We start from the raw sequence: 14,179 nt of genomic DNA, 5'->3' as shown, positions 1-14,179 counted from the left end.
CCTTAGTGGATCTTCATTTAACGCAAAACAATGCACCCCAGCACCTAAATAAAATAGAAGCATTTTACTCGACGAAACGGCCCCACATTCGTGGCTAAAAAGATATCTTGAATGTACTGTTTGGGTAGTCTGATAAATAGTGTGGTCTTCTTAATTGGGTTCCGTGTCCACAGTCGCCCTGGGGGTGCTTTTGGGATGCGCATATCATCTCTTGAAAGCTGAGGACCGTCATCACATTGCACAGTGACAGAAACTGAAACTGAACTGAACTGAATGTTTTTTTTTTTTTTTTGCTTAACTCTGCTCAGTTGTGTTTATAAATTTGGTTCAGGTACACATTACTGCAAATGTGAGCTCTTGAAAACGTGACAAATAACAATAATTAGTATATACCACACAAGTGAATAGTGCCTTTCGCGCGCGCTGATTGGCTAGCTCGGAGGTGATTAGCCAAGTACTATTCACCTCCAAACAAGATGGCTTCCCGTACGCCACGGTCACTAAAGAGGAATTTATTTAGATAAACGAGGCAGCTGTTACAAAAAAATACAAAAATAGCAACAAAGTTTAGATTGACGGGATTAAATCTTTCCAACCTCATCTTCTAAGGCGAAAAATGAAACTACAATGCCTTGTTTACGAAAACTGCCGAGCACTATAATAACAATATTAACAATGAAACATCTAATGTTTTGCAGCATGGTTTCAAAATCAAGACAAATTTCACACAACAATTGAAGAAATGACACCTTAGCAACTAAAAAAGTGCCTCGAAAAGCTTAATTTTTTAATTGAAAGAAATGCGATGGTATATTTCCAGCCTGGTGAATGAATGAGAATGATAATTATTCTAGAAAGTGACGCAGGCATACTCGGAAAAAAGAAATCCGAGTGCTCCTATCAGGAGTCGAACCTAAGACATTCCGATTACTAGACTACAGACTAAAGGAGACTCGTGGGAGCTAAGGCCATTAAACTAGGTTCATGGGACAAACATCCTGCATACTGCTAGGATTCGAATGTCGAACGTGTGGTATATGAAAAAAATGTGATGGTATATTTCCAGCCTGGTGAATGGCCTTAGCTCCCACGAGTCTCCTGTAGCTCAGTGGTAGAGCATCCGAACTAGTAATCGGAAGGTCTTAGGTTCGACTCCTGATAGGAGCACTCGGATTTCTTTTTTCCGAGTATGCCTGCGTCACTTTCTGGAATAATCATAATTCTCAAGTTTTTAATTGTTCGCAAGAAACGAGACGGAACTTTCTTCAACAAGAAATCGCTTACCGCGCGAGGCGCGAGATTTTAAAATTTCCCACCATTTGTCAGTATACTGTCAAATAAAAGGAGTTTTTTGGCCCGCTAGTTATTCAGTTTGTGTGGTATCAGTACTAAAACAATTATTCACCTCAGTGTCGGTGAACGTGGTTGATATTTATATCCACCACTTAGTGGTGGATATAAATATCCACCACTTTCACCTCCACTTCGGTGAATAATTGTTAATTAGTATATACCACGCAAGTGAATAGCACTTTTCGCACGCGCTGATTGGCTAGCTTGGAGGTGATTGGCCACCGAGCAGCCGAAAAGAAACAAGATGGCTTCCCGTTTCGCCACGGTCACTTAAGGAGAAATTATTTCGATAAACGAGGCGGCTGTTGAAAAAAATACATAAATGGCAACAAAGTTTGTTTGACGGCATTAAATGGTAAGTTGTTTAATCTTTTTAACCTCATATTCTAAGGCGACAAAGGAATCAAAATACAATCCCTTGTTTACGAAAACTGTCGAGTACTAAAATTAAAATAAAACAATAAAACATCTAATACTTTTCAGCATGGTTTCAACAACAAGAGGAGTTTCACAGAAAAATTGAAGAAATGACACTGTAGGAACTAAACAAGTGTTTCCAAAGGTTTTATTTGTCTGCAAGAAAGCGAGACAGGACTTTCTACAATAAGAATCGCTTACCGCGTGGCTCGCGAGATTTTAAAATTTCGTACCATTTGTCGGTATATTGTCAGAAATAAAATAATTTTTTGGTCCGCTAGTTATTCAGCTTGTGTGGTATATACTAAAACAATTATTCCTTTCAGTGTCGGTGCTGCGAAGCGGCGAGGTAAATATCCATCACATTCACCGACACTGGGGTGAATAATTGTCGACTAATAACCTGATTTCGAAATAATCGATTCGTTTACTTAGAACAATTCAATCTAATTCTTTTCAGCTGCTATGATCAACAAAAGACTCAGCGTTAAACCCGAAATTAAACGTCCTTTTACTTACAGAACGTAACTAAAAACAGTCAAGGCTATTATCGTTCATTATGAACTCAACCCTTCAATCCGATTGGCTGTACGAGCGATCCAGATGTTTCATTCGGACTTCTCGCGTTTTCGAATGACGTCTTTGTAAATTTGAAATATTACCAAGCTAGGTTTGGTCCAGATGTAGAAATACTGCTTCCTTTCTTTTTTTAGCCCACATGTCGCAGGAATCTTACTGTGAAATGAGAGTACATTCATAAAGCACACCCCAACGGGGCGTATGATTTCAATCGGGGTTTTCATTGGGTATCGAAACTGACTCACGTGTTAAATTCAACCAATTTCATTGGGTTTTGAACTGATGAATAATTAAAACAATGAGAACTTTATTTTTTTGCTTTCAAATGCGTCTGAATACAAACAGAAGTAAAACCGAAGCATCACCTTACGCGGCGAACAACGTGAATTGAGAACATCCCGATTATAAGATGGCCTCTTTTGATGTAACGCGCTCAAAAACGAATGATGGCTTTGAAATGCAGTGTTCTGAAAAATTGTTTGTCATAGAGACACAAAAAACTGAGAAGGAAACAGTTCAAGGGGAACCCTACGAAGTTATTGCGGATTCAAAGAATGATTCGCAAAAGCAGAATACTCAACTGGTAGGCACAGAAGCTGTGTATGAATCATTGACGACTAAAACTGTCCGGCAAAAAAAGCTTGTATCCCGTTTCAAGAAGTCTTTGAGAGGACTTCTTCTTTTGTTGGTTTTTGCAGCAGCTGTGACCAGTCTGGCTTTGACTATGATTCAACGCAACTCGTCATCAGGTATGTTTCCTGTGTTTTTTCCCCAGGAAAATTTTTGTTTGTTTGTAGGTAAGTAGCTAGATAGACTGGCCAGCGCGAAACTATTTGAACCTCCATTTTTTTTTTTATAATCCATGGAGCAGTGTCACTTATTGTTTAGTCTTACTTTGGATGGCGAAAATATATATATGTCCCATTAAAAACGTAAAAATAATGGTTCAGTTTTGTTAACAATAACCCTACTAGTGAACAGAAACTAGCATTAATTATCTTTGGCTGCGGATGGCCAGGATTAAGATGGATTGCAACTTGAAAAAATTGGCGAATCGTTTCCAGTTCGAGCCATGTATTTTAGAGAAAACGCTAAACGACTGATCTTAGCTTAGAAATTTGTTGTTAGAGAAAAGGTACCTTGTCAAGTTTTTGAGCAGTCTAAACCAAAAACATAGAGAACTCTCCGTCACAGTGCCCCTTTAAGAAAGTGTTATTGTGCACCTCAGTCCGCATAAAAGGCGCAGGTGTGGTAAAGACGGCTATTTCCGAGTGCACGAAGACAAGTTTAGAGGCATCGTTCGCGGATCTAGAATGGCTGTAAGCCTTGTTGGTAAGTTAATAACATTGTGTTAAAGAGATCAGTCATAATTCAAAGAAATCGGAATTAGTCTAGGCTTGCCGAGTCTGACACGCAAGGTGTACGGGGTTTCTTGGAATAGATAACGGTTTTGTTGTCTGTTATAATTAGAGATGCGACATCATGCAAAATTGCGATGACTTTTTCGCTTTCAATAAAATCGAAATTTCACGTGGTTCTATGGACGAAAAAAAGCCAGAAGAACCCTGAAATGGTGCGCGGTTAAGGTTTTGGCTGAAATTTCGCGGATGATTGAAAAAAACGCTCAGCTGTTGAAACCCTAGTGTAAGGTGTACACTGGACTATCATTAAAAACACAATTATCCTTCTAACAAAAAACTGAAAGAAGTGTTCATTGGTATATTTTAGTAAAATGTAGTATGATGTTGATTAGTATGTTTCAACAGTCTTCAAGGTCGAATTTCTGGCTCAAGCGATATATATATAACGTGAGGAAAAATTATTCCTCTGTTGGCTTGAGAGATCTTCTCCCCTTTCGCTTTGCACTTAACTGTGATGCAGATTGACAAGTGTCCTTTCGCTATCACCTGTCAACCGGTATCTGACATTTTCTCCATTTTTGCCCGAATTTGAATATTCAAAGTTTCTAAAAATGCTTTAGAGTTATGGAAGCTTTTTCGAACAATATTCCTTCATCACAGAGCACGCGCACTTAACATCTTTCTTCTAACATAGAAACTTAAGCTTATCTTTTCGAACTCGTCGCATTTTATTCGATCCTTGTAGTAGGAATCTCACTGTTTAACAAAAAAGATGGACTCGCCGAATTAGAGATTGCAGATTCGTTTTCAACATATTTTCGTCGGTTTTACGGGAGTGTTGTTGGCTGTCATCTCATCAGTATTTCATGCCCTTAAGGGTGACAAACACTGAAGATCATTTGATCTAGACTTTGGCATCATATAACGCGAAAAATGTACAAAGAAGCCTTTGAACCTGGCAGTAATAACCTGCGCTGACCACTTCATTTTTTTTAGCTGATGATCACTTCAGCTAAAGACGATAATTGCCAGCAAGCACCAGAAACACCGTAAAAGCTTTGTTTAGCCCCATCTTCTAATAATTTCCACGTGTGGAAGTAGGTTTTTGAGAAAAACGCCGCTTTCTAAACTCCCTCTCCCTTTTCGGACAATACAAAATCCACTTCGAGCGGCCGGGCTTTATTTGGGTGGCCTAAAGCCGCATGTAAGTTTGAACAAGGGCCATTACGTACTAGGACAAGGAAAGACGGCACCGACTACACCTTGAATTTTACTGAGCTTCACTGGTAGATATCTTTCTGTAAAGAGCAAATTAAATGAATGTAAATATTTTATCGTAGACAGCTCACGTGAATCAAGGAAAGGTTCGACCGAAGGAGGTACTCTTCAAGTGAATTCTGAAAAGATGAAAGGAGAGATTCTCACTGACAAAAACGAAGCCTGGAACGTTACTCGTCTTGAGCTGAACAAAGAAGAAATTGATGTAAACAGTTTGGTGAAAGAACTGACACGCCAAAAGGATGCAGCATCCGATCTACGTCGGCAGCTGAACGAGCTCAGGAAGCGCATCGAAGATGTGAAAGTTAACTCCACCATAGCTGAGAACGAACTCAGAAAACAACTTGCTAACCGGAGCACGCAAGTAAGAGTAAGTGATATCTTGTTTTATTACATGACTGGTTCCGTGGGAGCCGGAATCAGAAGAATCAAATCCCGCGCTGTGATTGTCTACCCAAGCGGGCAAGATACCTCCATCTCTCCCGCCAGCTCGGGATTACCAGGTCACCCACGAACAATGCAACCAACAAAACAACTATTTAAACGAGCTCTCTTCCAGTATAATTTTGTTTAGTATTAATCACTGACACACAACTTTGTAAAACGTTTTCTGTCTTTCTTCTCCTATATTTATAATTAATTTTCTTTTTTTTTTATCTTAACAATTATTGTATCGTAATTTTAAAGGGCAAACGACTAGTTAACTATATTATGCCCCTTTCCACTCCTTTCTTACGCACTGTAACCTTTTGTAATACGATCATGTGGTAAAAAAAAAAATACAAAATACAATGAAAGCTTTTTCTGTGGGCAAAGCGCGTCCACGCTTTTCAAAACCCTGATCTGCATTCTTTTTATCATATATCACCAACACCAAGGGATTGACGACAGAACTGGCACGACAAAAGGATGCAGAAGCCGATCTCCGTAGGCAGCTGATTGAGCTCAGGAAGCGAGTGAATGATGTGAAAGTTAACTCCACCCTAGCTGTAAACGAACTAAAACAACTTGCTAGCCGAAGCATGCAGGTAAGAGTAAATGATATCTTGTTTTATTACATGACTGGTTCCGTTGGAGTCGGAACCAGAGGAATCAAATACTGCGGGCGGGGGCTGTGATTATCTACCCAAGCGAGCAAGACACCTCCATCTTGCCCGCTCGGGATTACCCGGTTACCCACAAACAATGCAAGCTTTTCCTTTGGGCAAAACGCGTCCACGTTTTTTAAACGCCTGATCTGCATTCTTTTCTCATATATCACCACCAAGGGAGTGGTGGAAATTAAAAAGTTATCGATACAGCCGACTCGTGCTTTGCAGACAACTTCCTATAACGGACTGATCCGGTCATTACGGTAGCGAACAGGGAAGTTGAAGTCCACTGAATAAAGGGAGCGATGATTGAGGACCTTCAGATCTGATTACACAAGTACGACTTTCAATTTAAGCCAGCCACTTCCCCAGAACTCTCACTTCTTCCAGTTTCTTTACCAGTAGATTTAAGGAGTCTCTAGAAACGAGACTGATGTGGCAAGTGATCATTTTTAAAAAAGCATTCAAACCAGATTTGAGACATTGGGCGATCTAGGCATTTGCTTCACGCTTGAGACTTTGGGAGCTATCCATTTGTCAGAAATGACCCGTCATTTTGAAGGATAAGTTTAATCCTAGTCCCTCAGATTTCTTCAAAAAGGCATACGATTTTTGGAGTGATTTTTTTTTCAAGAATTTGCACTACTATCCCTTCAAAATGACTTATTCGATTTACAGACAGGCCGGTTTGGCCGGCCAGTTCTGGAAAATGGAAAGCACTCCAAGATACAGCAAGTTGTTGTATGAATAAAAGGTTGGAAAATCATTTTGCTTCATACATCTAACAAAGCTAAAAGTGCTTAATTGTATTAACACGACGTTATTCGTTGCAGGGAACTTACGCACCTTCTGCTCACCTTGAGAACACAGTCGGTGCATCTGTGGTGTTGAACAATAAAAATCCGGGTAGGCGTGAATTACTGTTTGTATCAAGACATGCTCTCTTGTTTGTACTTATCCTGATTACACGACCGTGGTCGATATTTACTTTGTTACTTTCACCGGCTTCCCTTTGCGAATCTCAAAGGAGACATCCACTCTACGTTATATTTACCCTCAAAGTTTCATTGGTATAGCTTTGATTTTCTGGGAATTATGGGGGGAGGGGGGGGGGGGGGGGTCGGGGACTCCCCGTTCCAAAAAAAAATGCCCTGTCTAGATGAAAAAAGTACCCGAGTAGGAGAATAGACAGTAAAATCAGAAACTGCTTTTATTCATTTATTTATTTATTTATTTATTTATTTATTTTGAAAAACAACTGGATCGATTGGACGATGGGAAAAATAAACATTTTAGAAGGATGTTCTAAAACAAAGGCATTGACCAAAGCGGTTTTTCCAAGTCCGATTCGTTTGATCATTTCTTTCATTCTGTTTTAATCAGTGCTTACTGCGTGGAATCCCAATAGTACTAACAGCCACTTTATGCACGGCTTTGTGTTTACTGGGGGAGCACTGCAAGTGCCAAGGGATGGTCTCTACTTTGTCTATCTCCAGCTGTGCTTCACTAAAACGACCCCAGGGAGGAGGAATACAATCGTGTTTGTCTCCACTAAAAACCGCACTCTCCTTGTGGTACAGAGAAATCTGCGAAAACAAGAAAAGAAAACAGTTTTTACTGGTGGTTTGTTCCAGTTAAAAGCAGGGGAGCAGATACGCGCCGTGAAATCGAAGAAAGCCGGTGCGGCCAAGATGTTCCTGGGCCCACACGTCTCTTATTTTGGCGCTTATATGATATGAACCCTGAAAATACAATAGAATCACGATAGATCCATATCTAAAACAAAAAATAACTTGAACTTCTAGTTAACTCACACTAAATGTATTAGGAGGTTAGTTTCTAAACTGTGGGGCTGCGTCGATTGGTGAAGGGGTGGAAACGAACGTTTGGTTTTATCAGCAAAGTCCAAGTGATGCGATAACTTGGCCACCGTGAAGAAATTCGAGTGCTGACGTTTCAAGCGTTAGCCTTCGTCAGAGCGAATCCAAGCTCTGGCCAACGGTTAACATTCGAAACGTCAGCACTCGATTCTCGTTACGGTGGCCAATTTGTCTCATCAAATCACTCTGAATGTAGTTGCTTGTAAATTATACCCTGATCATTGAAAAAACTTGGCTGCTCAGTAATGAATCAGAGTTAAAATTCAACTTATAATTTTTTTTCAGATTTTTATTAGCCTTAGACACACAATACAATATTTACAATACTACGCACTGCTTACAATACTTACAAAGATACAATTATACCCTGTATACTATACTATACTGACTGTATACAATCACGCTATACTTACAATACTAATAATACTTACACTGCTCACAATACTTACAATATCTTACAATATCTCACTTCATTAAAAATATTTACAGTGCTTACAATATTACACATACATTTAATAGAGAAAAGAAGCCAAACTGAAGATAGATAATTATATAAGAAATAAATAAATAAATAAATAAATAAATAAATAAATAAAAAATAAATAACTAAATAAATAAATAGCTTAATATACTAAATGAAGAATAAAACGTAGAGGGAAGTTAAAAGGCTAAGGGTGTGACTCAGTCATTTTGCATGCCGTATAAATATTTCTTCGTGAAAAGAAGCAAAAAATCAAGTTGGCGACGTAGGCCTCGGTGCACAGCGGGAAAGAGTGTATAATTTTTAAAACTTACTATTAAAGTTCGCAATAACGAGTTGCTGTTGTTTTGTTTTAGACTTCCGAACCTCAGCATTTCTAGAGTCAATGACTCAGGGTTCACTCATTCACTGGCCACTTACTTGCAAAGTCAAAAAAATTTTCTGAGAGGGGTTCAGAGCTAACTTAAATTTTCGGAAAACTTAACCCCCCTTATGTTGCCGGAAGTCTCATCTTCTTTGAAAGCGGCATCAGGATGATACTGTTACAAAACCCAGGCATAAATTAGTCCTAATGAGGGTATTGTGTTCAAGCCCTATTACCGACCTAATTAGTTATTTGATTCAGTTTGGACTTATTTTGTTGATTCGTCCTGTAAGCGAACACCCACAGAAGTGACCACTTTCTTGTACACCTACGGGGATTTAGTTATTTAATGCTACAATAGCTCAGTAATTGTAGTACATCTGTCCTAAAAACCCCTTTGTCGCGAGCTTTAGTTGGAAAGTGCTACCATATACAACTGAAAGTTACCTCTGCCATGCAGTTTTTGAACATTTCATGGCGTCATTTTATGGTCTATGAGAGTAAAGGCCATGGAAAACTGCCCGTCGATTTTTTTTTTACAACTGCTCGGAAAAAGTACTAGCGGAATTGGCTTTATTTTTTCGTTGAGAAAGCACGCGTTACATCTGACGTCATTTTAATTGACTGTACTGATATAGACAATAGGGAGTTTACGCAACAGGACGGCTGATGTGCTGGGACGGCAAATTGTCCTTGTGTGACCAACATGACGTCCAAGTGTTTTCGATTCTAGATTGTAACATTCCTACCGCTCGTGGACTTCACTTTGTAACAGATCTAAGAACAGCAGTTTCAGTTTTAAATCGCCTAAAATGTGAAGGTACTAAGATGTCATGTTGGTCACACAACGATAATTCACCGTCCCCTTCCGTCAGCCGTCCTGTTGCTTAAGCTTACTAATATATAGCTACGAGACAATCAGCGCGCGGGAATTTTGATTATTGTAACATTTATTGTCATTAGCATTACACCAAAAGGATGTATTTTAGTCCCTGGCTAAAAATATCCATCATTTGATATTTAATTTTCGCGTCATCGCCGCCAAGGTGTCCAGTTCATTTAAAGCGCGATGGTGACGAATGACAAATCCCTCCACGGAACATTCCCTCTCCTCGAGAAACGTCTGACGAATGCGCAGTTCTGTAGAACAAGATGGATCAACGATGTATTGGATGATACCCTGATAAGAGAGGGTCTCGCTAAATTTTGTGGGCTTTTGATGGGGAAAATTTCTTCCATATTAACAGTTGTGTTCTGGAGGTTGTTGTTGTTGTTGTTGTTGTTTTTTTTTTTGGCAGAAACACGTTATCAATGTACCAAACTATTACTATTTTGAAACCGGAAGTACTTCCAACCGGAAGTTAGTTGTAATGTCTGTTCAGTCGCAAATTAAGTGGAGAAAACCATCAAGTTAGTGTATTTGGGAACATGGAAACTGGGATAAACAACTAAAACGATTCTATGAAAGCAAGACGTCCGGGATAAGCAGCTGAAAAAGTGATATTTGAAAGACCTTAAAACTGTTTGACGGCTCATAATAACTGCTTTTTCACGTTTCTAATAAGATTAAATTTAGAGATACAGTTGACTATAAAAATAAGCGAAAAAAAAAACGGAACGACGTAGTACGTGGATATATTTTGCCGAAATGAAAAAGGGAAGAATTTCGTAGTTTGCTGGAAATTGTCTCTGCAAACTAGATTTTGTTCGATTTGAGAATGCGAGATTGCACAGAAGCTACAAATGGAAATTGCACAGGCCGGTCAAAAACTCACTTTTGATGAAAGTAATAGTTTTTTAAAAAAAACTATTTCTTTCATCAAAACGTCAGATCAAGCGCGTTAACTCACAAAGCATGATGAATTTTCTGCGATGACCAACAGGATAGTTAAGTTGAGGTTGACAGACCCGGCTAAGCGACTCCCGCTGTGTCTGTTGTGTTTATAAAAAGCCTTTCCCAAGCCTTTGTAGTTTTGCTTTCTTGTAAAAGAGATTCTTCCCTTTTCATCAAAATATTGTGTGACCGCTCGTGATCGTGAGGGGAAATGCTCAAATACACTAAATGAATGTTTTCTTATACTGTTCGTTAGGATGAGTTTTCGATATGGCATGACAATGTGTATGCTACAATTCCCGGGTACAATTGTAGCTCTGTCGCATTTGTTTAGTTTATCGGCTTGAATTTAGCAAGATTTCTCTACCCGTGAATTTCCGTGAATTTCTCTACCCGTGATTCATGCTTATGCTATTTAACTGCAGTAAAATTGCAGGATGTTTGTTTATCACAGATATGAGAGTATAATATATCCACACAGAGCTGATCATCGTTGTCTTTCGCTTTCGAGAGCTGTGGCTTGAATCTTTACTGTGAATCCGGGCAAACCGAATCTACTACTGCCGTAAAGTGTCGTCTCTCGGGAAGTAATGTATGCTTATTCCCGGCGTGCCAGTTTTTTCCCGCAGTTTGTCATATTGGAGTTATCAGCCGCATAATAAGTCGCCGCGATCGAAGAAACTCCATTCGCCGCCATGACACTCGTGTGTTTCAAAGTATTTTCTACATCACAACCTTGTAATACGATCGTTTTGGCCGCGCGCAACATGGAGACACTTTCCGGCGCTAAATTCGAACGCTAAATAGACTCTAAATGTAATACCAGCCGTAAATGTAACACACATAAACGCTAAATGTAATAATCTACCCAACCGTAAGTGTAATACATTTTAACGCTAAATGTAATAAATTTACCAACCGTAAATGTAATACAACTTAATGCTAAATGTAATAGCCGTGTCAACGTTTTGAATAGGGCAAAGGATTCTCAACCTTCTACAAGCGATTTTCATAGCAATTTTTTTTTTCATTTTCTTGGTCTTTTTTTGTGAGTTTGTCTACCATATTTTCTTTGAGAAAGGAAATATCGCCCTTCCTCGAATTATTTTTCCCTCAAAATGATGTAATTTGAAATATGTTCTTCTGCATTAGCTAGTTTTCGCACTTTTGATTGTTAACAGTAACAGTCTAAACAAAGAATCAGAAACAAATCTTATATTGGAACAAAATCTATAAATACTGTAATTAATTACCGATCATTAAGAATAACTATGAGTCATTTGAAATGTATAATATAAATTATGAAATTAACTTTCTTGGTCAACACAAATAGCATCGAAACAAAACAAACGTAAACAATATAACGACCTAATTAACGTCAAAATCATTTCTTGGCAGTCAAAAAAATGAAAACTTCGATAACAACAAGTTCCTTAATAATTATCCTATAGTGGCTTTAATTCTTGTTTTGATTTCTCCGTTTGATAGCCCTTACTTAAAACCACGAACCTGCTCCAGCGTAAAGAAGCCATACCCATGCGTTAATCCATTGCGGACTGTCTATTATGGCCTTAAGAGCTAATTCTGACCTCTATATGGGTCACCTCACAAAAACAATAGCCATGAAAAGCTAAGAATCCCTTGCCCTATTCAAAGGTTGACACGGTTATTACATTTAGCGTTAAGTTGCATTTCATTTACGGTTGGTAAATTTATTACATCAAGAGACTATGAGGTAAGAGAGCGAATCCCTGTGCCCCATGATAATTATTTTCAATCTTTTTTTAGTTCGCGCCATGCTATTTTGAGTTTAAAATTAAATAACGTTACTCTAACTGACCAATAAGATGTCGACATTAAAATAGCAACGCAAACAAAAATAGATTGAAAAACATTTTCATAGGAAGAGGGGCATGTATGGGGGATTCGCTCTCTTACCTCATAGTCTCTTGATTACATTTAGCGTTAAGTTGTATTACATTTACGGTTGGTAAATTTATTACATTTAGCGTTAAAATGTATTACACTTACGGTTGGTAAATTTATTACATTTAGCGTTAATGTGTGTTACATTTACGGTTGGTATTACATTTAGCGTTGTTATTACATTTAGCGATGATATTCCTTTCAGGGATCATAATAGCGGACTGAGAAGGTCTTGTCCAGTAAAAGCTACATATTCAGACCGAGAAATTCATAAACTAACAAACCGTGACGTACACTTCACTTTAAGATCATTGGACCCTTCGTGGAAGTCATGGGTGGTAGAATAGAAAAGATATGCATGTTTCCAAAGTACCCAATTATTCACGATGCTCCATTATGATAATTCGACCCTTCGTGGAAGCCATGGGTGGTAGCATAGAAAAGATGTCTTTCCAGAGTACCCAATTATCCTCGATGCTCCATTATGATAATTCGACCCTTCGTAAAAGCCAAGGGTGGTAGAATAGAAAAGATGTCTTTCCAGAGTACCCAATTATCCTCGATGCTCCATCATGATAATTCGACCCTTCGTAGAAGCCATTCGTGGTAGAATACAAAAGATGTCTTTCCAGAGTACCCAATTATCCTCGACGCTCCGTTATGATAATTCCACCCTTCGTAAAAGCCATGGGTGGTAGAATAGAAAAGATGTGTTTTCAAAGTAGCCAAGTATCACTGATAATCCATTAAAATCATTCGACCCTTCGTGGAAGCCGTGGGTGGTAGAATAGAAAAGATATGCATGTTCCCAAAGTGCCCATTTATCCCCGATGCTCCATTATGATCATTCAACCTTTCGTGAAAGTCGTGGGTGGAAGAACAGAAAAGATATGCATGTTTCCAAAGTGCCCATTTATCCCCGATGCTCCGTTATGATCATTCGACCCTTCGTGAAAGTCGTGGGTGGAAGAACAGAAAAGATATGCATGTTTCCAAAGTGCCCATTTATCCCCGATGCTCCGTTATAATCATTCAACCTTTCGTGAAAGTCGTGGGTGGAAGAACAGAAAAGATATGCATGTTTCCAAAGTGCCCATTTATCCCCGATGCTTCATTATGATCATTCGACCCTTCGTGGAAGCCGTGGGTAGAAGAACAGAAAAGATATGCATGTTTTCAAAGTTCCCATTTATCCCCGATGCTCCGTTATGATCATTCAACCTTTCGTGAAAGTCGTGGGTGGAAGAACAGAAAAGATATGCATGTTTCCAAAGTGCCCATTTATCCCCGATGCTCCGTTATGATCATTCAACCTTTCGTGAAAGTCGTGGGTGGAAGAAAAGAAAAGATATGCATGTTTCCAAAGTGCCCATTTATCCCCGATGCTCCACTATGATCATTCGACCCTTCGTGGAAGCCGTGGGTAGAAGAACAGAAACGATATGCATGTTTCCAAAGTGCCCATTTATCCCCGATGATCCATTATGATCATTCAACCTTTCGTGAAAGTCGTGGGTGGAAGAACAGAAAAGATATGCATGTTTCCAAAGTGCCCATTTATCCCCGATGCTCCGTTATGATCATTCAACCTTTCGTGAAAGTCGTGGGTGGTAGA

The 14,179-nt window shown here is 39.0% G+C and overlaps 1 protein-coding gene across 1 annotated transcript; it reads left to right on the top strand.

The window, feature by feature from the left end:
* The first annotated feature begins 2,221 nt into the window (after window positions 1–2,221).
* Window positions 2,222–8,337, top strand: LOC146487382 (uncharacterized). The gene is made up of 5 exons (XM_085087544.1): window positions 2,222–3,098; window positions 5,051–5,358; window positions 5,867–6,016; window positions 6,913–6,985; window positions 7,463–8,337. Exons 1-5 carry the CDS (start codon window positions 2,759–2,761, stop codon window positions 7,816–7,818), a joined length of 1,227 nt encoding a protein of 408 aa, XP_084943670.1. The 5' UTR covers window positions 2,222–2,758; the 3' UTR covers window positions 7,819–8,337.
* The last annotated feature ends 5,842 nt before the right edge of the window (window positions 8,338–14,179 follow it).

This window comes from Pavona decussata, unplaced genomic scaffold (assembly GCF_977016875.1).
Source record: "Pavona decussata unplaced genomic scaffold, jaPavDecu1.1 SCAFFOLD_16, whole genome shotgun sequence".
NCBI classification, from domain to species: domain Eukaryota; kingdom Metazoa; phylum Cnidaria; class Anthozoa; order Scleractinia; family Agariciidae; genus Pavona; species Pavona decussata.
This window is presented reverse-complemented; position numbering and strand designations above follow the sequence as displayed.

Excerpts from the sequence above, each read along its gene's own strand:
- LOC146487382 (XM_085087544.1), top strand. The coding sequence starts at position 2,759 with ATGGCCTCTTTTGATGTAACGCGCTCAAAAACGAATGATGGCTTTGAA. Across the intron at positions 3,099-5,050 it reads TCAACGCAACTCGTCATCAG|ACAGCTCACGTGAATCAAGG; the intron begins GTATGTTTCCTG and ends ATTTTATCGTAG. Across the intron at positions 5,359-5,866 it reads ACCGGAGCACGCAAGTAAGA|GGATTGACGACAGAACTGGC; the intron begins GTAAGTGATATC and ends ACCAACACCAAG.